This window comes from Phocoena sinus, chromosome 13 (genome assembly GCF_008692025.1).
Source record: "Phocoena sinus isolate mPhoSin1 chromosome 13, mPhoSin1.pri, whole genome shotgun sequence".
NCBI lineage: Eukaryota > Metazoa > Chordata > Mammalia > Artiodactyla > Phocoenidae > Phocoena > Phocoena sinus.
The window spans coordinates 42,397,350-42,422,222 of NC_045775.1; the positions used below are offsets into that span (position 1 = coordinate 42,397,350).

The 24,873-nt window shown below is 34.1% G+C and overlaps 1 protein-coding gene across 15 annotated transcripts in view; it reads right to left on the bottom strand.

The window, feature by feature from the left end:
• Window positions 1-24,873, bottom strand: part of NRXN1 (neurexin 1) — a 1,148,195-nt gene that overhangs the window by 1,031,003 nt on the left and 92,319 nt on the right. For 7 of the 15 annotated variants that reach the window (XM_032653219.1, XM_032653220.1, XM_032653222.1 and 4 more), the window contains 3 exons: window positions 19,345-19,362; window positions 15,996-16,025; window positions 15,222-15,233 (listed from right to left, as the gene is read on the bottom strand). The exons of 4 other annotated variants lie outside the window; for them this stretch is intronic. In XM_032653219.1, the coding sequence (XP_032509110.1) occupies window positions 15,222-15,233; window positions 15,996-16,025; window positions 19,345-19,362 (60 nt within the window). The remainder of the gene's footprint in view (window positions 1-15,221; window positions 15,234-15,995; window positions 16,026-19,344; window positions 19,363-24,873) is intronic. 4 more of the 15 variants (XM_032653226.1, XM_032653225.1, XM_032653221.1 and 1 more) reach the window with 2 other exon arrangements.

Consider the following 24,873-nt stretch of genomic DNA (forward strand, 5'->3'; position numbering starts at 1 on the left):
TAAATTATTAAATGTATGAGCAAGGCATTTGACAAATATTTTAAGATATATTTTGAAATATGTGGAGAAATATGATCTGGCTAATACTACAGAGTCAAAGCTGGCTGAATGTTACTATACAGTGAATTCAGACTGACCTAACAGTGGCTATTGAAGTGTGGTTCCTTGCAGCATTCTGATGACTCTCTTCTCTTTTACAATTGTATCAATTTTTTAAAAACATCACCAAGTGGATGTAAATCATATTTGTAGATGGCACAAGGACAGAGTTACAGGTGAATATTCAAAATAGCTGACTGGCTGTATTCATGAACTGAAGTGGAAACCAGGGTATTTTTCCTTCCATTTCTTCTCCACCCCCACTTTCTCTTCATTAATCCATGCTGTACTGATGAATGACACCATCCACCTAGAGACTTAGGATGGAAGCCTGAGAGTCAGTCATGACTTCAGTCTCACTCTGACTCGTACATCTCATCAGTCAAGTCCTGCTGAACCCAAGTCCTTAGGACGTAGCAAATCTATTCACTCTTCTCCATCTCTCATGCTAAGACAAAACCATAAGGCCTCAATGTCTTTCTTGACTAAATCATAGCTGCTTTGCCACTTATCTTTTTCTTTGCATTCCTCAAATCTGTTCTCTTGCCAGAGGAATCTTTCTAAAAAGCCAATTTTATTTTGTTCCTTGAGGCTTTTCCTCACCTTGACCCTTATCTGTTTCTCCAGTTGTATCTTTCAGGTTCCCTTTTGCATTCATGTTCAATTGTTTCCAATTTTTAGAATCAGTACTTCTCTACCATACCTCCATGACTCAACTTACACTTTTCTTTTGCTTTAATGTCTCTACACCCTGAAGATGTCCACATCCTAACCCCCAGAATTTGTGAATACGTTAGGTTACCTGGCAAAGGCAGCTAAGGTTGCAGATATAATGAAGTTTGCTAATCAGATGACCTTGGAATAGGAAGAATACCTTGGATTACCTAGGTGGGCCCAGTGTAATCATCAACTCCTTGTAAGTGGAAAAGAGAAACAGAAGAGAGTCCGAGGGAAATGTGACCACAAAAGAATGGTCAGAGACATGCAAGGTTGCTGGCTTTGAAGATGGAGGAAGGGGGTCACAACTGTAGCTTTTTTCCAGCTTCAAAATTTTATAAAAAGGAAGGAAGTGACTGTCTCATAGACTCTTTAGAAAGGAACACAGCCTTGCTGACACATTGGGTTTAGCCCAGTGAAACCCATGTTGGACTTCTTATGCATAGAAGTAGAAGATAATAAATCTGTGTTAAGATGTTATATTTATGGAACTCGTTATGGCATCACAGAAAACATACACTGCCTAACCATGTCAATCTAGTGAAGAGCCAGTCATTCTATGACATCCAACTAATGAGGAATATTGGTCCTTGTAAATAATTTCCATCATAAAGCTTTTAATTACTGATGAAACTTACATGTAAAATTTTTTTACCTATCACTGAGCTATAAATCTCTCCAGGACAGATACCTTCCTTCATACCATGCCTTATTTATTTTTGTATTTCTAGCATCTTGCATAGGACACTGAGTGGATATTTATTTTTAAGGATTTATTTTTAAGGCTTTAATAATATTTATTTTTAACGATATTTATTTTTAAGGATTAAAGGTGGAATTGAATACAATTATATTTCATGCTTTGAAGTAGGCTCACAATATTAACTGTTCAGTAGAGAATGGGAAAGCTGACCTATGAGCATGTGAAAAAACTTAGAGGTTTCAACTGACTGAATGTTCAGTATGAGGCAACAAAATGATAAGTGACCAAAAATAACAACACACACACACCCACGTATCTGATTGTAGGTATCATTCTTTCCAGACCCAAAGAATGCTTCCATTTTACTCTACCCTGCTCAGACATGTGAGGAACTATGATTAATTTTGGAATTGACTTTAAGAAATCTTCCTACAATTAGAGTGTATCCAGACCAGAAGGAGGAGAGAGACAGGAAGGATTTGGGAAGGATTTCAACACTGTGAAGAATGGTTTTAGAAACTGAAGATATAAAATTTAGAAAAGAAAAATTGGGATTTGGTTATGAGGGTGAGGGATATATTTATAGAAATTATTTTTTTAGTGTGGATGAGGAATTAGAATGCATTTAAGTCCAGATCAACTGAAAACACAGAGCACAGCGCACTGGAGAAACTCAGTAAATATCTTAGGAAGCGACAACGACAACATGCAGATGGCTAACTGGCAATAACTTCAGTAGGCAGATTTTGATTCAAATAAAGGAAAAGCCCTAATAATTAAAATTCTCCTTAAAAAGACTGTTATTTTGTGAGGTAGCAAGCACACCCTCCTTTTGAACAAGTAAACAGAGTTTGGATCATCGCCCATCACAGAAATAGCAGAAGGGTTTGCTGAATAGACATTTGGACTAGGAGACTTCCGAATTTCTAGTCAAATTTATGATTCTATTATTTGTTAAGCCCTTTTCCATTCTGAAGCAATTACTGTGATTCTCATTTTAGTGAATTTCACAATTATCTTGGTTTAAGACACATTACCACATACTTCCTGACTCCTAGTAAATTATTATTAACTTAAATGTTATCTCTAGATCCAAAGTGTCAACAGACCTACCAAGTCACCTAAATAATATCCCCTGCTCCCACTAAACTTCATTTACTCTCTCGTAATAATCTCTCTCTCATAACTTTCACATAATTTCTAACTCTCCAAAACACACCCAGGAAGGGAATTTGAGGACAGGAAGAAATTATGATATTTTTTTCATTGTATAATCTCTTTTAATGAAGAAAAGCAATTAAGCAAAACAAGTTAAAAGCAAGCTGAGCTTTTTCTTACTGAGCCGTCTAGAACAAAAGACTTATCTGATTTATGCTAAAACTAGCTCATTTTAAACAGAATCTTAATACCCTAATCAAGTAAATTTTAAAAATAAATTAAAGGAAAACATTTTGCCTTTGTTATTCAGAGGTAAAAAAGATGACAATTAATCCTGCTCAGCATTCTCAGGCTCACTTCAGACATGATTTTTTTTTTTTTTTGAATGAACAGTAATACAAATCACTATAAAACAAAATGGCAGGGATATACCACAAAAAAATATTTTCCAATTTCTTCTGCTCTCCTCTCTTCCCTTTTCTCAACATCTGTGAATCGTATTTAAACTTGTACTTTAAAATACATATACAAAGGATGTTTCTGACCTTTTTAAAGAAAAATCTTCATGTCGTTTTTGATTTTAAAAGTTACCTTTTGTTTTCTTTGAAAATTAATTTTATTTGAATCATCCATCTGCAATACACACCCAATACTCTACTGCATGTCCACTATTGAGCGCTCACTATGCTCTAGAAATATATTATACACTTTACTGATAATTATACATGTAATTCTCAGAACTAAAAGAGGTGAATTTTATTATTTTCCTTTTACAGATGAGGAAAATGAGGTTGAGACATCAAAAAACTTTCCCAAGCTACACAGCTAATAGATAGTAACTCTAGGGTCTAAATGTAGGTCTACTCAACTCCGACCTCCAAGATTTTTGGCTATCTGCTTTGCAACAAGGTTTACTGAGTATCTTCCGTGTTACCAAACTCTATCCTCAATACAAAAATGAAAATAACAAAACCTCTGCCTTCAAGGATCTCACATTCTAATAGTAATGATTGACAAATTAATGAATGCAATTCAACAGAATTTCATAACAGAGATAAATATTAGGTGTAACAATGGTCCTAAAGACAGAATAAATCCACTTTGCCAAGTTTGGGATAGGAGGGATAACGTATTCAATGACTGAATGTATGCTGCTCGTGTAGCTAGTCCCTGGACAAAAAATAAGGTTCTTTCCTTGAGTGGATTCTGCTTCTTCCTTGTTTCCAGGTACCAGCCATGCCAATATACCTAGGTCTCACTAAGGTTCACTCAAGAGCTGGACAATCCCATCTGATATTGTTCATTCACATTAAAAAGTACTTGTCTAGTGGTCTAGTGTCCCATTTCATCAGATCTCTTTTTTTTTTTAATGTAATCTTTTTAACATCTTTATTGGACTATAATTCCTCTACAATGGTGTGTTAGTTTCTGCTTTATAACAAAGTGAATCAGCTATACATATACATATATCCTCATATCTCCTCCCTCTTGTGTCTCCCTCCCACCCTCCCTATCCCATCCCTCTAGATGGTCACAAAGCACCAAGCTGATCTTCCTGTGCTATGCAGCTGCTTCCCACTAGCTATCTATTTTACATTTGGTGGTATATATAAGTTCATGCCACTGAACAGATAAATTAGTTAAAACTATGTAGCACTTTCAAATACTGTATGTTAAATTTTTTTTTTTTTTTTTTTTTTTTTTTTTTTTACTTTTTAACAAGACAGAGCTACTGAGAGATTTATCTTTGCCAAGGAAATAATTTTTGGTGTCTCCTCAAATCACATGGAATATGTATGTAACCATGGATGTATAGAGCTTTCCTAGCTCCTGAAGCTGCCCTCTCAGGCTGCTGTCACTACTCTTCCACACCTTTTCTGCCTAGGGAAGTAATGTCTTACTGTCACACACGGTCATCTCCCTTTGTCCCCATCCCCCAGGAGGCTTTCTCACCTTCAGCACTCCTCTCCCGGCTTTTGCTTGTACTCACACTATTCCTTAATCACTTCTTTCTATAGATATTTTAAAAATCCAATAGTTTATCTCCCTGTAATTTCTACGTCTGGGTCTGTCATTTCTGAAATGTCTCATAAAAATATTACCTCTTTTTTTAAATAGACTCCAGAGACCAAATTTCCACCCCCTAAAGTTCGACCTTTGTAGAAATGACATATTCCTGCTTTATTTAATGCCTCTTTCGCCACAATCCTCAGTAAAAAGAAAAAATATCATTATAATCAATTTTTCCATTGTATAGAAATACATTTGTGGCATATTTTTTTATGTGAACTCAGCACTTGTTCAGCTTTCCCGTTGTCTGGGTATCTCTATCAAGGGCCATTATGAACAATGACCTAAAATATGTTACAAAGTATCCATGGGTGGGCATCCCATCAAAGGTTTAAATGTTGCCACCTATTCAATTTGAGGTTTTTTTTTTTTCTTTTTTTTAAAGCACGAATCTGAACTCTACACAATGAAAGTTTTAATGACATGTACCACAAGGTTGCAAAGAGCCCAGTGACATCTTTATCTGTGTGAAAACCAATTGTTTAGTTTCAAGGATAAAGGACAGGCTTCACTGAATAACCGTATCTCCTTTCCCAGTCCTTTCATAATGGACCAAGGCTTAACTTCTCTTAAAGCAAGATAATAATTACTTCCATTAGTAAGGAAAATCTTTCAACACAGAAGCAATATGAATGGAACTGACAAACTGTACAGTGGCCCTGCAAGGAAAACAAACAAACAAACACCCTTCATCACCATGAAGATCAAATCATCAATTCTTAAAGGACAAAAGCCAATTAGCTGAGTTGGTAACACTCTGCACAAAATGGCTGTGCTTTAGAAGCTGCCTGGGGAGTTGAGGGGGCTTTTTAAGGTACAGGATTACAATCCACCATAGACCTATTGAAAAAAATTATCTGTTAGGTTCCTTGAAAATGTATGTATTTTTAAAATATGCCCCAGGTGACTGGTGGGGGGAGGAAGATGGAGGAGGGCTGGGCAGCCAACCTAAGAACCCCTGAGTCAGAACAATGGTAATGAGGTCAAGGTTTGTAATGGTGCTTCAGAGACTGTTCAGATGTCCTAACAGGGAAGTCAGCTACTTCACCAGCCTTGCTACAACGGTCATCCTTCTTTATATAGGACATTCTTCTAATTAGGGAATGACAGATTTGAAGTAGTTAAAGAAAAAAGAAACAGCGATTTAACCTAACAGGTCATGACATTACTCCTTACAAATAATGAGAGGGCAAATGCTCAACCAAATTGTTCTCACATCCATTAGTCCAAGATTTGGCTTTCTTTGGACCAATCACCTTCTCTCTTTCCATCGCACTGAATGACTCCTAATTTCATGCAGTCCTCTCCCAAAGAATGCCACTGGTCATAGCAAGTACAGCTGGGTCAGTGCAAATCCAACCACACTGCCAGGGAAGCAATTCAAATTGTATGCCCTATGGACTGCCAGTCAGATAATGCATTCTTTCATTTAAACAAACAATCGCTGGAAAGACAGTTACAACAAGGCATCATGTAATTCTTTTAAGTCAGCATAGCATTAAAAATATCTGTTCACTAAGTTTAGCAGAAGATTTCTGGCATATTTTGCCACCAGCAATCTGCAAAAAACTTATGGTTAGCTTGTGAATGAGGATTTCCCTGTGAATTGAAATCACAGTTGGCCAATTTAGGGATTTCCATCCCTCTGGCAGTACTTTAGTCCAATCTAAATTTGATTGTTTCCCTGAATGGAGTAATTTAATTTTCTCCAAGTGTCTACTGACTTCATAATGCCAAGTCCAGAAATGGAAAACTGGGTCAGTTGACCAGGTAATTCAGGCCAAAAAAATAAAATATTGTTTAGAAACTTCATATAACACATGAGTCATTTTAATTTCCTGAATTACCCATTGTCTCAGTAGTCTAATTTTCTGGTCTGTATCTGGGCCATGTAACAAAAAAATCTTTAAGGTGAAAGAAAATACTATCCTTACTTCATACCTCTGGTAACATCCCTGTACTTTTTTTACTTGGTTGAAAGGAAACACTAATAATTACTGGAGATTACTTCAGTTGCTACAATTCTGAATGAGCTATCATGTGGTCACAGGCACATGGCAATTCACAGGCAGACAAGACAAGCAGAAAAGAGAAAGCTGCACTTAGTGGAATACATATTTTATATAAGTAGATATAACTTGAATGTGTAAAGATGTGTTCTATAAAGTGGTAACTATTATTATCCACGTGTTTATATTTCTTAATGTCCAAAATCTTGGAAACATCCATTCTGGAAAGCTATGGCTTCAACAGTCCCACAAAAGAAGGATCACATTGGTGATTTAAGTAATAATGACTAAGATTGAATGAAAACACTCTCATTCTTTCTAGAGAGAATTTTCTCTCTCTCTCTCTCTCTCTTCCGCCTCTCTCTCTCTCCCTCTCCATCTCTATTTCTACCAAAAGGACAAATAATAAGATGCTCAATTTAAGGAAAATATGGCCTTAAGCACTGCAGTCTTGTTCTTGCTTTTTAATTGAGAGATTTCCGACCACTGTAATTCTTCAACTCAGGTTCCACAGTTTAGGACAGCTGGCTGCAAATCCAGACTACTTGATAAATCATCTAGTTGAACAAACGATCATTTATCCCCAGGCTGGGAAAAAGTCAAAGGCCCTTCGGGCGTATATAGCTATTTGAGGATCTGAGAAGAATGAACCTATTTCTTTCAATATGAGAAGCACTAGATAAGCTACATGAATATAAAGTACAAGGGGACCCACTTCATTCTTTGAAACTTTTCCTCTGTCACAAATTGCCAAAAGGTACCTCCTGAAAGTCACAGTGAATCCTGCTAGTTAGAAGCCATTAGAAGCCAAACTCCCAGGAACCTCTTCCTGTTACCTATACACAGAGATATATACAAAGATGAATTATTATCCTTTTCTTAAAGAAATATTCCTTTAAGACTGATTGTTAGAGGGATTATAAAGAAAAGGCTTGACCATCAGTGGTCAATGGAGAGGTTTTCAAATCCCTTCCAAATTCTGTGAGATCACCTACATTGGGCAGGGAACAAGGAAGATCAAAAGGGTCGTGTCGGAGTCCTCCTCACACCCAGTTTAAGGAGAAAAATTCTGGTTTTATTGATCTTATTTATTTTTCCTTTATTAGAGTATTTACCTTGAAGTAAAAGAAATTTGAAAATCAGTGTATTATATGAGAAAGAAAAAAGAGCATCCAAAGCAAAATCTAAAAAGAAATTTTATAAACTTATTTAACCAATCAGTCAGTCATTAAACAAGTATAATATTATTGAGGACCTACTTGTGCCAGCCCCTGTTCTGGGGCCCTTGAGATATATAAGGCAGGGCAGAGATCTCTGCCCTTTTATATTCTGGTGGAAGAAAGACAGACAATAAACAGTAAACAAAATAAATGAAAACATTTTAAAGCATGTTAAAAGATAATAATTGTTATGGAAAAGAAACTAGATTGGGGTAAGAGAGTTCAGGAAAGGGTCAAATCATAGTATTAAATAGGATGGTCAAAATAAGTCTCTTGAGACTCAGGTGTCATTTGAGCAAAATCTTGAAGGATGTGAGGGCATAGCCAATTATTTAACTATCTTAAGGTAATTATGTTTCTTTTTCCCACAAAGATACCTGTCGAAGAAGAGAAGACCCTAATTACCTTTTCTTTGAAAATTTGGTCTTCAGGTGACTAAGTGGTTAGTATAAACTTAACTCATATATCACTCTATTACTCATTAATGAGGCAAAACATTAATTCATAAAAATGTTTCCTCTAGATGGTACTTCCAGTCCACGAGAAAATATTTAACTCCCTGCCCCCTTCAGCCCATTAACTTGCATCTAAAGAGCAGCATTTTGCCACTGAACTCCTAGGTTTGTTCAAAGGGGAGGCAAGTCCATTTCAGCTTCATCACTGTATGCAAGAGAAATGTGAAAATGTAAAGAGTTACAGAAATATCTAAATACATTTGATTGAGTAGACTCAACCTTTCATGCTTTATTGTATTTACAATATTCTTTGTAGTATGGGCCATCAGAATACTGATGTCCAGTTAGTTATAACTTAAAACAATCACAGAATCATAAGTTATCGGGTATTCATAGGATGGGCAGAAGATGTTAAGACATTAATACCTTTTTAAAACCCTGGGCAGATTACAGACCATTAGTTTTCAAATTTATTTAATCTAAAAGTTCACAGGGTGTCTTATTTTATCATCACCATTGATAAAAACCATCTTTTACTTTTGTGATTTGTCATGTAACAATATACTTGAGAATGGAGTGTTTTTACTGGCTAATAATACAGATCCTATTATTTAGATATGTGAGGCTAAATTATTTGCCCAAGGTCAGTAAAGAGCAATTACAGGATTTGAACCCAGGTCTTATGACTTCATGACGCTCACCTACCACCCTATACTGTTCCCCTGTTATAAGGTAGAGTTTTACCCCTAAAATGAAACCTTCAAAATGAGAAACAACAGCATCTTATATAATACTCTATGATTGGCTTCCTTCACATTACTTCTAACTTTATTTTTAAGAATAAGAAGATAAAACCCTGTTTCATGAGTATTAGTGTGTAAGTGGAGCAAGTCTTTAAGGTCTCCTTAGGAATGGTTGGTTACTCTATATCAGTTATTTTAGTTCAAAATCTCCAGTGTTTTGCCTATCATAATAAGCAATATCTCCTCTTATATCTTACAAATAAAAGAGTGTCAGCAATTTTTTAAAGATTATGTATAAAGTTCTTCCCTGCTCCAAAATTCTATGATTCTAGTTAAAGATTCAAATCTCGTTAGTATATACAAGCTAAGCATTCTGGGTAATTATAGTGTTCTTTAAAACCACTGGCCAACACAATTTAAGAAATACCTCCTTACCAGCCTAAATGTTTTGATTTTTTTTAATGCAGATTAACAAAAATACATTTCAAAATGGGTAAGATAAAATCATGATTTTGGAAAAGGAATTCTCATTTTAATATCCAATATGATATAAATGTTTTGCTATTTATGATCTATTTTAGTAAAGCATCTAAATTTATATTTTTACTACATCATTCTTTAAACTGTTAGACTGTGAAGAGTCCTTTCTATGCTCTTCTCTGAGGATTAATTCATCCACTACAAGCCTAACAAAATCCTTATTTAGTTTACCAGTTACTCAATGTCATAATTGTTTACAGAATGTAAATGGGAAACTTCTCATCACAGAGCCAATAGTGCAGAGATAAAAAGGAGCTGGGACTTTTCTTAGTAATAAATATAATGACAAAATTGATTAAATTGAAGCAAGAGATAATACAGAAATATTTACTCTTCAGGTAGCTTTTCTTGATTGTACTGAGAAATGACAGACATGTAGGCTAAAGAAGAACTGCAAAATAAATACCGAATTCTAAATAGTCGCATAGCCTTCTGAGTATATCGTACTGATGAAGCAGACATTTAATATCTCATTTCATGAAGTGAAATTCTGGTCTTTCCATGTTCGGTAGCTGTGAATGAGGGGCTTCCAGTACTGCAACAGTAGAAATCGTAATAGATAAACCAAAATAAATTATGTCTTGGTTGCAAATACACCACACATAGGCATTCCAATACAGTAAGATTCTGTCAACATTCACGAATGCTTCTGAACAATGCAGAATAGTTAATATTTTCAAGCTAAATGAGGAAATATGATTTAAGAAGCCATACAAAAGAAGAGAAATGTGACTATTTTCAAAATTAAACTAGTTCTACAACAGAAACCACAGCAAAATGTATTTCAGAGTTATAAAACAAATACACGTCATGACATTGGTGACTGCAAACTGCACTTCACAGACAAATCAGCTACACAGCAACATGAGAGATGAAAGATGGTAACAAAAATCATGGAAACAGAAGAAAATGTATAAGAATACTAAATGTGTTATTCTTCTCTAAGTATTAATAATATCAAATCTACTTCAAGAGTAAATAGAATATTAATTGTGGTTTGACATTACAGATAAATTTTTAAAATACATCTTTGATAGTGCTTATCAATTAGTTGAGTGGAATCAATTATACCTAGGTATTAACACAATTGGTTACGAGAAAAATCTGTATTTTCTTTGTAATTATTCTAAGATCTTCATTTTCACTAATACAATAAAGTTTAGGTACTTTTAAAATGTGTAATTACATGCTTGACAGTTGTAATAACTTGGCCTTCTAGTAACATGAGAAACCTGGATAATCAAACAATAAACATTTGAAAGAGTCAAATGGACACTTATTTTGCAAATATGTTGTACGATTCATAAATGCAAGGAATAGCAAGTATGCTCATATCAGAAGATAAGACAAATTTTGGCTTTATTGAAAGCTTACAATCCTAACCCAATTTAAACACAGTTCTTATGATACATCACAGTTGATACAGTTTAAAAAAAAAAAAAAAAAAACTCATGAAACCACATTAGTTAGCTTATCATCTTATATGAATTTCAGGAAAACTCCCGTACTTGTTATCAAGTTAGAAAATAAAATTTGATTATTTGCCACTGTGACAGTGAATCACATTAAAATTTCTGAAAACCCTCCAACACAAAAATACACTGACTTTATTTCCTTACAGGACCATTGCTGTGCATAGACTAAGACATATTAAAGTGCTACTGGAATGATGTCTTACTAGAAAGAAATACTGCAGCTTTGGACAAGGATATGAATGATAGGAAACAAAAGAAGTTCAGAGATAGAGACAGAGAGGATTCAATATAATCTGTTGCTACAATTTTTTTAGATATTTGAATAAGTTTCCTTTTCCACCCTCTACTATGTCCACTACAAACCTTCCATGTCCTCCTCTACATCTACCTTTTCCAATATGCTCCCAACACACACATACTTAAGTCATGAGAATTGCAAATTCAAGATACAGTAAGAAAAATATTCTGGAAATACAATGGTCAAAAAAAGAAAGTCACATGGAGCTTACATTCTACTAGGAAAAAGTTGACATTTAACATATAAATCACTCACATAAATATATACAATTATAATGATTATTATGATGGAAAATACAGGCTTTCAATCAACATTTAACTGACAATTATTAACCTGTGCTCCCAAGCTATTAACCAGCCACGATGGCTGGATTTGCAGTTATTTGATGTAACTTTCTTTAACGTTTTCTTATTTAAATGGTCATTCATTTCTTTCAAACATTAGAGTAAAATATAAGTAAATAATTGTTGGAATGAAGTGACCAGTTAAACATACATAGAAAAAAACAAAAACCTAAATTCCCCAGGCAAATAGATAAATCTAAATTCTAAATAGAGTGGAGAATAAAGTTAGTATTATCAATAGTCCTAGCAACACCCATGACAAATTTCAAACCTAAAAAGAAAGTCAACACAATGTCACAAAGACCACTTGAATCTACCTAGCCACAGCCAACAGAAGGTTGGCCCTGAATACTATCTCTCTTCAGCTATTCCAAAGAAAGCAAAGTTTATTCCTACCTGTGACCAATTAAAGGTGACATATCCTTGTTTAGAAAACATGAAAACAAATCCAAATAATCAACTCTAAAATTTGAAACAGGATGACCAAATGAAAATATGAGGCATGATGGTCTACAGAGTGAGAAAGTTTCCATTTCATTCATTATGATTCTGCCAGCACATAGCAATGAGCCTTAACATGTCTCCAGCAGACTTATCTGTTTTTGTCATGTTATATGGTAAGGAATTCTGCAGGTTTCAAACCCTGAACAGTTAATTATGGAGTATGGAAGGATCCACACCAACTCTGTAAGGATACATCATAAAGTGATACCGGTGCTTACCTCTAGAGAGAAGCCTGGGGAGGAGGATGAAGAAGGTTATCAGAATAAATGTTCTTTTTTTGTAAATGTACTTTTAAAATGAAATACATTTGTCTATCATTGGACATTTAAAAATTCAGAAAATACTTAAGAATCCATACAGGATAAATCAAAATGATAGCAATAATGTTCTTGAACCTAGTTTTGCTTCTGGATTCAACAAAGGAAGACTTTAATCCACAGATGATCATTGCAGAGCATCTGAATTCACTAAAGAGAAAAGTGGTATCAAGAAAAATGCTCCAGGATTATAATTTGATGGGAAGACTTGAGAAGCATGAATTTACAATGCATATCAGTTATTTTGAAGTAGGTAGGTTTAACACATATTTTATGCACAACTAGGATTTAACCTGATACAAGAATCCACACTGTCAAGTTTCTATACATTTTTGACTCCTCCAACAGGTGGCACAAGGCAAGGATATCTTCCTAAGGGAGATCCTGATTCATGTTATCTTTATCTTTTCTGACTGCCTATCACCGATCATACTTTTTAACCACTCTCCTAGCACTTCCATTTCTGTCATTTAAACTAACTTACTCACATGTTTTCATTCCCTATTTTATTGACACTCATTGAATATGGATGCCACATCATAGTCAAGATTGTATTTTTTGCTCTAGAATGCAGATTTGTTGAACTAATTTGCAATTAATGAAGACTTATAAATCATGTTTCTCATTTCTATACACATAATTAACCAGCATGTAAAGGTGATCACTTTGATTTGCAAAATACCCAAGTCCATCTTAAAGTCTTCTTTCCCCATTTAACACCAAGAAGCATCCTGGTCCTATTAACAGAAGAATGTAAAGGAAATACCAAATTCTTGTCCTGTGTATTTTTGTGCTGATTGAGGAATAAAATTTGATGAAAACTGGTAAATATATGTTTGACACACATGCCAACAGAAAACATTTAAGACTGACATAGTAAAACTGAGTAAAGTTAAGTGACACTTAACATTAATTACACTGAAATGAATATCAGCTAAGTTTAAACATGAATTATTCCATATGTAGACTTAAGTGGTTATATAATTAGCATATTATTTTATGAGTTACTTTTTTCACAACATAATGGGTATATATGTGTGCGTATATTTAGAAAGTTTGTGTATACACATGCATTCATACAAATACAAACATGCACATACACAAACACATAGACATTTACTTCACTCAGCCAGTAAAATAAAATATAAATACAGATTCCCTCTATGCCATCCTGAGTCCTACACTAAGGAACATGGTGGAAAATGCCCACTTAAGAAAGGAAAGTAATGGTAATTTGGCCTCAAAAAAAAAAAAAAAAGTCTAGAAAGTATCCCAAATGGTACACAAAATCTCTAAAAGAATTGATAACATACTGTCATTGCATAGTTGTTAAAGGCTTAAAATATGATTAAATTATATTATTGCAAATGGTTGACCAAAACACAAACTGCAATAGCATATGTTCTCTTTTTATTGGCTCAAAGTATCCAAACATTTGTTTCTAAAGCTCTACGTTACACATTTAAAACTTTGATATCATTTCTTACTTATTGCTCTGCTCATGTTCGGTGCTTTTTCAAACAGAAAAGTTTCCCTGCTAGATGACACTAATGTAAAGGTGCAGAACTGTGAGCTTTGGTCTCAATTCACCAGATTAAGATTCAGAGCAAAAGAAAGATTCAGAGAATTCAAGGAAACGCATGCCTGTCTTTAAAATAACAACAACAACAAAAACCAAACAAACAAAATAAAACAAAACTAGAGACCAAGGGCACATTCACCAATACATAGTTAAAAATGGTTACTTTAAAGGCTATGACACGTATTTACCACAGTTGCACATCATCTACTTTCTTTTAATGAAAACACTAAACACAACGTGGATGGTCCTAAATGGCAAACTAAACATGCTTTTAAATTTGGCACCAATACTGTTAAAGAGTACACATGCCTGACTTACCAAGTGATGCAGAAGTGTAAACCTGAGTTGATAATGTTCTTAAAACAAAGTTAGTATGCACAAAAGAGAGAGCAGGCTCGTCTTGCTCCTTTGTCTCTTTCAGGACACTGCCTTTGCAGGTTATCATGGAGTCAACGTGTATATATGACATCTAGCAAACCACAAGCTGATGAGCCCAGAGCAGCACCATTTCAATGCTGCACATGCTTAGACTTACATCCCTAGGCAGAATGGCTGGGGCAGGTGCGCTCCAGAGTTAAGTGTTTGAGGATGATATATTTCTGGTGGCTACACTCATTTAACTACCATCAAATGATACTGCAAAAACTGACACTGAAACCTGTCACTAATTTCTAAATATGCTAATTATACTAGCAGCTGACACGAAAAAAAAGTCACCCTAAAGAGCAAGAAAAAAACAAAGGGAAACATTTTGATGGATTTTTCTTACCTTAAATTCATAAAATATTCATTACCACACATACCTACCTCCCAGTGCCCATTATTAATGCCAAAAGGTCTAAATACATTTGAAAAATGTATTTTGCAAATGTTATTCACACTGATATTCATATAGATGATATTAATAAGAAATAAAATAATGTTATTCATATAGACGCACTGTTATTCATATAGATGATATTAAGAAGAAATAAAGTAATGTAATACCTTTACTTTTACCTATGGATTTGATGAAATGGTCCCATGAAGAAAGGATTTCCATACAAAAAGAATAAAGAGGAGAGAAACAACAATAAGAATTGTGAATATATGTATATGCACTACTCTTTGAAAATTAAATATACAAGAAGGTATAAATAGGATTTGAAAACAAATGGAGATACAATCAGTACATGTTGAGAAATCTGCCTTTTTTAAGGCAATACATGCAAAGAAATTAGAAAGCCCATGCTCACTTTAAAAGACTACACAAAAGGAGATACACAATGCTTATAGGTAGAAAAAGTATTGATTTTGTAGAACACTATACTCAGCATTCGAGAAGCCAGAAGCCAAAGATGTCTGCATGTTCCCAAACTGACATGCATGGGTGAAAAATGGACTCTTTCTGGTGCAGTACATTAAACCAAATATCTTTTTTCATGTTAATTTATGATGGTTCTCGGTTTTTCTTTATTATAACTACCCTTAACTGCATATGCTGATAAATGTATGAAAACTTTCAATTACAAGTTCTTATGTCTTATTTAGTTGCAGATATTATAGTGCAAAGAATAAAGGAAAATAAAATCAAAGGAGCAAACCAATATCAAACCAACAAAGGGGAGAAAAACACATGAAAAAATGTGAACAAAAATTATGTATTTAATTTGCAGCCAGATAATTTGCAAGCATTTGCCCATCCTTTGCAGTGATGGTTTGAAAGCAGCTACAGAACAAGAAAACACTGAAAGCAGAGTGGAAAAGGAACAGAGCCCATACCTTGGTCGCCCATCATCAGGTGCGCCAGACCTTGAAGGGAAACAAGAGCACAGTCAGCAATAAACAAGGGAGCATGGGAAGGCAGGGTTGTCACAGTGACAAAAATGTTCAGTGACAGACATCTTGTTTCCTATGAGACATGTCTGTATCACAGAGGCAAATCAAAAAGCATTCTTGCAACTCCTGGTTGGAATGCTTTGGGGCAAAGAGTTATAGAACTGCAATTTAAACACTTGCATATGCTGCACCGTGTATTTCTTCTATGTATCAGTTGGAATATTCAAGAGCATAAGAGCATGACTTAAAATCCAACCAATCCCTTAAATATTGCACTTGCCCTTCGTGCCCTTTGATGAAACTGTTTTGAACACTGCCCCCACAGGGACTGCCATTCTTTGGTGATGAAATTATATTTTAAAAAACCCAAAAGAATACCTGAAACATGGGCTGGGTCTGATCTTTTTCCCCTCATCAAAAAATGAGAAGTTTCATAATTAAATGAAAAAAAAAAAGCCACATCCTTAGTCACACTGAAATGATAATGCAGAAATGTCTCCTTGTCTGACACATGTAGCAATCGAATAAGCTTGTTCAAATACAAAAAAGATCATCAGACATGCAGGTGTAAAGTTTGAATTTACTATAGAATAATGTTTTTAAGAAACAATGGATCACCTTTAAATAGGGTTAAGTAATTTCCCATGGAGAAAAAAATTATTCAGCATTTTACTTAAGCATTACTTAAATGCTAAACTATGAGTTAACATGAGTATATTTAAGATATAATTTCATCAAGGAAGTTTTCTGAAGCAATATTGAATTCCCTTTATTTAAATTATTTTTTAACTCTTGCTTGACAATTTCAGATTAAGATCACCCCTTTTCTAAAGAATACTAGCAATGTTCTTTTAAAAAAAATTTCACTGTCCAAGAAGATACGACTTACTTTTTAGCATTAATTCCTAGTTCTTTATTCTAAATTCAGAAATTAAGTTACTCTTCAATCCCTGTATATTTCAAGAATATGGGATAATGTCAAAGAAATATAGCATACATACAAATTTAATAAAATGTGTATTTCATTTCCCACTGTTAGTTCAAATATATTTGAGACTTTGAGCTACATAACATTGTGTATTACTTGCATCAGTATTGAAATAATCTGTATCATTTCCTTAAAAGGGGTATTTAAACATTCCTGTGGGGCAGATACAATTAAAATCATCATATAATCACAATATAAACATTATTTAACATAGTATTTTAAAGTTCCTGAAATCTAGCTTCTTTTGTATTTTCTAAGTGATTTTAACTGCCCCCCCAAAAAATCATACAATCAGTTTAAAAGGTTTATGACCTGTTGGTGACTCATGATATCTTCTATGCTTAAGAATAGTGGCTTATCTGTCCAGGTTATATAATTTTTCATTTAATTTCACTTTAAATATTACTATACATATTTCCTAATAAAAGTTTATAACTTTTTTGTAAACTATTGATAAATCAGGGAAATATCTCTGTACAAGATATAATTTTTAGATTCCTCAATGGTTTTTAATACCACCTTAGTGAGAATGGAAATTTTTAAATCTCAAAAGCATTAACATTGTTCATGCTATACTTTCTACCTCTAAAGGAGCTAGACTATACTGCCAAAGTGGAGTTATAAATAGGGATGTTAAAAATTATGACTGAATAAACTTTATTACAATAGTTTATGAGCCTATACTCTGAAAATCTTGTCAAAATTTTTCATGGGATGAGTGTGTGTAAGGACAGGGGCATTCATGCTTATTAAGGTAATTTTAAAGCTCCTTGGAATGCAACTGGATTTAAAGAGAAAAGAGCAGAAACATGGAACCTTTTACAGGATGGTTAAGGAAATGCAAAAGAAGTCAAAAAGATACTTAAAATAAACCTTTTGATCTCAAATAACATGCACAATTATAAATGAGACTGATTTTGAAAGATGTCAGTCAGATCTGCAGGGTAATATCTTTTCCAAGTACACACTCACATGTTATTTAAATTATAGTATAGGAAAAAAAAGCCATATACAGATGCAACACTTGGAAAAATAGTCACTGATGATTTCTTTTAAAGTTTTAATCTATTTTACTTAAATAATGAAACAGAAATGTTTAGCAACTAAGCAATTGAAAGAATCCATGAAAGAATCACAAATAATATGCTGAAACCTGTTACTGATCAACTTTGTATTATCATGTATTGCTCTTTGAGACATCAAATCTTAGTAACTTTAATGGTTATTTATCTGTAACATTAGATGGGGACTCTTTTTCTAGGGAATCCATCATTGTGCAGAAATGAACATTATAAATGGCTATATTTCAAAACATTGTAACAAAATAAAATATGCTAAACACTTTCTTCTGATATAGATACTAGTAAGTTGTTTATGCAAGAACTGTTAATGCTGTGATTATGTAAGTTGATAGGATATCAACTTCCCTTTCACAATTCTTTGTTCTTCGTAGTTCTTTTTGTATTTTTATCCTTTACATATTTCTTTGGCAGCACATGGACTAAGTTCTTTAAATGTAAGAATGTTAAAATATGAAACTAACACAACATGGAAAATCAACTACATTTTGATAAAAATCTTAAAAAATGTTTTAAAAGAATGTTGAAATATGTTTTAGTTTGTTGGATTCTACAGGAAAAATGTGTAACTTTCTCAAAATTCCTTGATAGAGATAACTTTAGAAAACCTTAAACAAATACCATAATTTTATTTAACAGACACAGAATATTACAAATATACTTACCAGTAATCACGCTGGAGTGCTGTATGCTTTCATTTCCACTGGCCAATGGCTTATTTTTAATCTAAACTTATACGTCTTAATTATAGTCAGTCCTTTATTTTGTGTTCTTTTTTATAAATCAAATCATCTGAAACTAGACCAATGGGCTAGAGATGATGTAATGCTCAACATTTCCCAAAGAAATCATTTTGACCAAGAAAAAAAATGGAGAAAGAATCATGCACTGTGTTCAGAAACTGCAAAGAAATACTTTCTCATTTAAAATAAAAGCAGCAGGATTGTGTCATTTTTCCATGCAGAACACTGAAATAAGTATTCTAAGGTTCATATGGGATGCTGAAGTCCATCAAAGGCTGGAGTTAAGGTTGAAGGAGTTTCATATACTTGGGGCTGATGGAGTTGAGAGTGTGTGTGTTCTATATGAAAAATGATACACAATCCAGAAATCAGCAAATACTCAGAAAGAAGTTCAACTTACCTTCTATATTCGAGATGTACTCTATTAATACTAAGAAATAAAAGGCAAATGAGCGTTGGAAAATAAAGTACAAAGCACCCACCTTCCACATTGTTGTCTTCTGAAAGCACATGACAAGGAGGGAGAGAAAAGGAAAAACATTCATTAAGCAGCATGCAGACTGGACCTTGCCTTTGCATGTCTTTTTCATGCAAGGCACCAAACACATCATGCAAGTGCTCCATCGTTCCCATTCAAAGGGGAAAACACAATCACGGGAAAGCAGGTTCCCTCCCATTGGCAGCATTTAAAGAATATGAGACGGAATTATAGTAATACTGCTGTGTACTGAGCAAGGAGTGTTCAAAAGTCTTTCACTGCCCTGTGTAAAGCAAACATAACTCTTACATGTTGCTGGCATGGTTGCCCTAGGCAATTATTTTTACAGCTTTTCTTAAAATAACAATTCTAAAAGATTCTATTTCTAAATTCTGACTTGGACTTACTTGGACGAAAGAAAGTTCATTGCAAATAGCCATGACATTTCACTTAAAGGTATTCCTGTTCTACCAACTATGTAATCGACTTACTATAATGGCCTTTAAATATTTCTAATACTTCAATTTCTTTCCTTAAAAAAAACACAACGTAAATTTATGCACCTAAAATCTATCATTTATTTAGTTTGTTTATAGTGTGTTCATATTTTATCACAGATGACGATGGTTTATTATAATTTTTTAAATGCTAACTTTCAAAAATGTTAAGGAGAAAGAGTAATGAGTACAAGAGCAGTCCATTTGGCAGCTGTCCTTTAGGCAAAGTATATCATGATTTATTCACTTTGTGCTTCTGTTTAGGGTGAGAATATGTATGTAGTTAAGATAATGATAATATTGGGTGAACTTTCCCTTATATTTCCATATATCTACACAATATTTACATATTTTTTATATATTTATTTAAGTATATTTCCATATATATATATATATATATATATATATATATATATACAAACACACACATATATACAATCAGATTTTGTTATGTCTTTCCTACACATAATTAATGTAAGGGTATGGCTTTCCTACACATAATCAATGTAAGGGTATGGAATTTAAAATATTATTAGTATATATTAGGCAATTCAAGTACTATTTGAGACACCGGGCTTGGCATCAGGTAAGAAATGGAAGGAAAAACTGTTTTAAGGCACTAGGGAGAGAGCAAGGTTTCAATACTTATCAAAATGTTTTCAACAGTAAAGTATATCCACGTTGACATTTCCTGTCTCATTCTTGTATTTCATTTAATTAGCTGTATTTTTTTAGCTGTATTTTTTAAACTGCCCATTTGATGAAAAGTGTTTATAAAAAACAAAACAACAGCAAATGTAGTAACTTGAAAGAAAAACAACTGTAAATGCACCATTTCATAAGGTTCAACAAATAGCTTTTTTAATGGTTAAAGTTACTAATGAATTAAAAAATCATCAATTTTGTTTAAAATATATTAAGTGGAAACTGAAATATCAACACAGGTACACCTATTGATATGATCTTACATAACAGAAAATTGTTAGTGGATAAATGTGGACAACAACATCTATACAAAATACTTGGTTTGCTAGAGCTCATTTTAAAAGAAATAAAAAATGACTGAAATATTTGGTATGTGATATTCATTTCCTGTTTGATTTAGGCTTCCAATCTACCAAATAAGGAATTAGAATTTGTTACTTTTCAATGGCAACTTGGACATGACATAGACACAAATAGTAAAGTTTCATTTTATTGTTTTATATTGGAAATCATACAAAGATATAGATTTTAATGTTACATACTTTGGTTTTTACAATGACATCCTTTGAAATTCTATTTCCCACCTAAGATGCTCATTTTTCAATAAGTTTATTAAATATGCAAAACAACAAAATCAGGGAATTTAGAGGACAGTGCTTTGGCAAATATGGTCATGAGCAGTACAGTCCCAGAAAGGGGTTTTGGGAAAGTGCTGCATGAAAATCTAATAGGGAAAAGAAAATGAAAAACAAGTCAACAAAATAAAACAGGACAAGTCTTGACACAAATTTTATAAATGTGCTTAGTAAGATATTAGGAAAGGAAGGTGCACTAATAAAATCAAGGTCATTGACTTGGTTCCTTGAAAATGAGTTCTTTTCACTCTTAACTAAGGCACGGAGCCACAGGCAATACCACTGATCCCGCCCAGTCATCCAGCATTTCTCTGAGTTATTCATACAGAGAACCAGCTTAACTAAAGGAACGCCTTTTATGCAAATCCAAGTCATGCCCAAAGTGTAATCAAATCCTGACTTGACCATGTTCAGAAAAATAGTCTTCTCCGAAGACTTAGATTTTTTTAAAGAAGTACTAGAGTGAAAGAAAGGGTAATATATTAACTCCTATTTTAAAAATTTAAAAAAAAAAGAAGAAGAAAACTGGCTTAGAACAGACTTTCCTTGAGTTTCTATATATTTTCAGATTCAATCATAGGATAAAAAAAACTTCTCTTTTTTTGTTTCATTCTATTCTACCCCTTTGGTAAGCATTTGTTGGCTTTAGTTGACTTAAAACCTGTTAACCTAGAGATGACCTCTATGTTATTTCAGAATTTGGAAGTAGCTATAAATGGCAGAAGCTCTAGCATTTACAATCATTCTCTATGTATTTTTCTTTTTTTTCTTTCCTTTCTACTTGGTTTTTGGACTAAACAAAGAATATCAAGTTTAAAAAGAATAGTTTTTCTCATCACACCAACTTTTGTTTTCTCTTTGCGATCAAATACTATTTTGGTTTTGAGCAGCAACAGAGAGAGGTGCTGAAATTGGTATGCCCCAGTGTAAAGGTAAAGCAGTATATTTTGCCTTAGTGTAAGGTAGAAAGCAGTCCATCCAGCCTTACCTGCATACATTGTCAAGTTAGGGAAAAGCTCTTGGTTTGCAGAAAACCCTGGCTTCTTAATTCTGCTGACCTAATCCTGCTGTGTACATGAAGTGAGCCTCTTAGTAATCAACTTTACTATGATCACCATGCCACCTATAAAGATCACACTCTTTTTCTTTTGATTGTGAAAAATAATAAATATAAAACCATGAAAAAGATAACTTAAATCTTATTTTTCTTTCAGATAAGACATACTTCCCTCACAGAGACAGAAATCAAACACTACAATATCAGTCATGTTATTTGTGTGCTGACATTGAGGGAAGCTGCAGACTATTAAATTGTACGTTTTAAAATTACTTCAAAAGAGCATCTTCACAAATGTTTTTCCTTTGGCCCCCAGCTTATAAGAATGCAAGGACGGTAACTTTATTATGACAGTGTTCTTTGCACATAATCTTAATGACATACTACTTGGAAAAGAGAAATGAATAAGGAAAAATTGTTCTTGTTTCGATGTAAAGAAAATCAGAAATTTAATCATGACAAGTGAATAAATTAAAGTTTGGAATAAAATGTCACAATTAACTCCTTTTTGTATAATCAGTGTTTAAGCTTAGCAATATGAAAGACTTCATCTAAATGCACATGCAGTAGTCAACTTACACGCTACATTCTACATTAAAAACTGGCCAGAAGAAGTCTCCTGCCCTCACGTGGGCTTTCTTTCTCCGTTTCAGCTTTCTTCCTTCTCTGCTAGTTGCTTGTGACCGGCTCCCTTCATTTTCTTTCACTCCCTCGCTCCTCCATCAAAACTGCCACTATCTCAGGCAGCTTCCCACACAGATCTATGCCCTCCACAGTGGGCTACATAGAAAAACTGGTGGTGGGTGCTAGCCAGCAGAAGGAGGAATTCAGAATACAATTTTATTTCCTTTCTTAACATACCTCGAGCTTGCTAGTGTCTATCCTCGTCTTTCTAGCCCCTCACATTACTTTTGAAGATTTCACCCCTTATTTGGAGGATCAAATGCCAGTATAGCAGGGTCTGGTTCCCATGGTGGCACAGGATGGAGTTTTGTTTTATTTTTCTTTTGGTGTTAACAGTGAAAGCCTTTAGAAAACCTCAATAATCTGGGAATGCTTCAAGGACTGGGAAATGGAGAAAATCATTGGTTCTTTGGATCTGGGTAGCAGTCTGCTGGAGGAAGACAAAAGCCAGCCAGAACCAACAGGAGGTGCAAACAGAAAATGAAGCAGAAAGGTCCATTATGGAGGCTTAAGGAAGGAAAGAAACAGCCTGGGCAGGAATCCGGCTAGTTGCAAAAATGCTTTTTAACAGGTGGGCTCAGCAACTTATTTCAAATTCACCTAAATGACACTCCCACTCAGCCTGCTGGAAACTGGATCCTAGGGCATGAGGGAAGCCAACTAGAAAAGCTAAATTTTTTCTCTCTTTTCACTGTTCAGGAGTGATAAGGGTATCTCTAACCAACTTGAAGCAGCAGAGATGTTCCTGGCATCACACTTAGAACTATAAAACCATTCTCCCTAGGAACATTATGGGCAATGTCTGACTATACTTTTGGTACAATACAATGTGTCAAGTATATCATGGAATTAATGAGTCCTTTGTGAAGTGGTGTCAGTTTACTTTGCCTTACAGTGTTGTTTCCATGGGAAATGTGATATGTGTTTCAACCTATTTATTCAAATAACTTTTGAGATTATACTTTCATAAGCTGGAGACTCCCTATGTTTCTGCTTCACAAAGTACCTACCAATTTTGTTACAAAGAACTTGTGGTATTCGATTCAAAATGTTCCATCTTGTTAATGGAGGAAGAAAGTAAGAAAGGGAAAGAAGGAGGAAAGAAGGAAGTCTAATTATATGGCAGATTCTTCTGGTATTTTAAGCTGTTCAATTGTCCTAATAGAATTTAACAGTTATTAGTCAACATATTAAAGTATATATTAAATAGCACGCATAAACTATATTGCATACAATTTCACATTTTCTTTTCATGAGGGACTATTACAAGGATTTTATTTTGCTTTTATAGCTTCAATTCTTCCCTACATCTAAACTTTGAGAGTTAACATTTATATATTCATATCAATAGCTGGACTTAGGGAAAGACCACTGCATTTAACAGTGACCATAAACAGGGCATAGTCTACACCGTGTGTGCTCATTTTTATTGTTTTATTGCTTACTGAGAAACGGACATTTCCTAGTACAGAACTTACAGATAACAGTGAATAGGGTGTTACCATGTACCTTCCCACCCAAGCTCAATCATTGCTACACAAACTCTCCAAAGAAAGCTGGTTTTGGTGAGTAGTGCTTCCTTATTAAGAGTCCAAAGTCACCACATTTTAGGAGGAAAGCTCTTGGTTTGGAGTTGAGAAAATAAATTTAAATACACCCCTACCTACCTACCCAACATATCACCCCTTCTAGTGGGTGTGCCAGTACTCAGGTGGGACTTTTCTTTCAAGCAAATAAACAGGAAACATCCTCTGGCTTGTGTGGTACCAGCAGAGAATGCTCCACAATGTGTCCTAGGTTCTCCAACATTAAATAGACAGTAGGTAAATTCTGCTGAAGGACACCAATGGCCCCTTCATTTGAGAGAACTGTCTAACATATGCTTGATGTGTACAGTTTTTTCACAAATCATTTTATTACAGAGATGTTTCAAATAAACTTTCAAATCCTTCTGA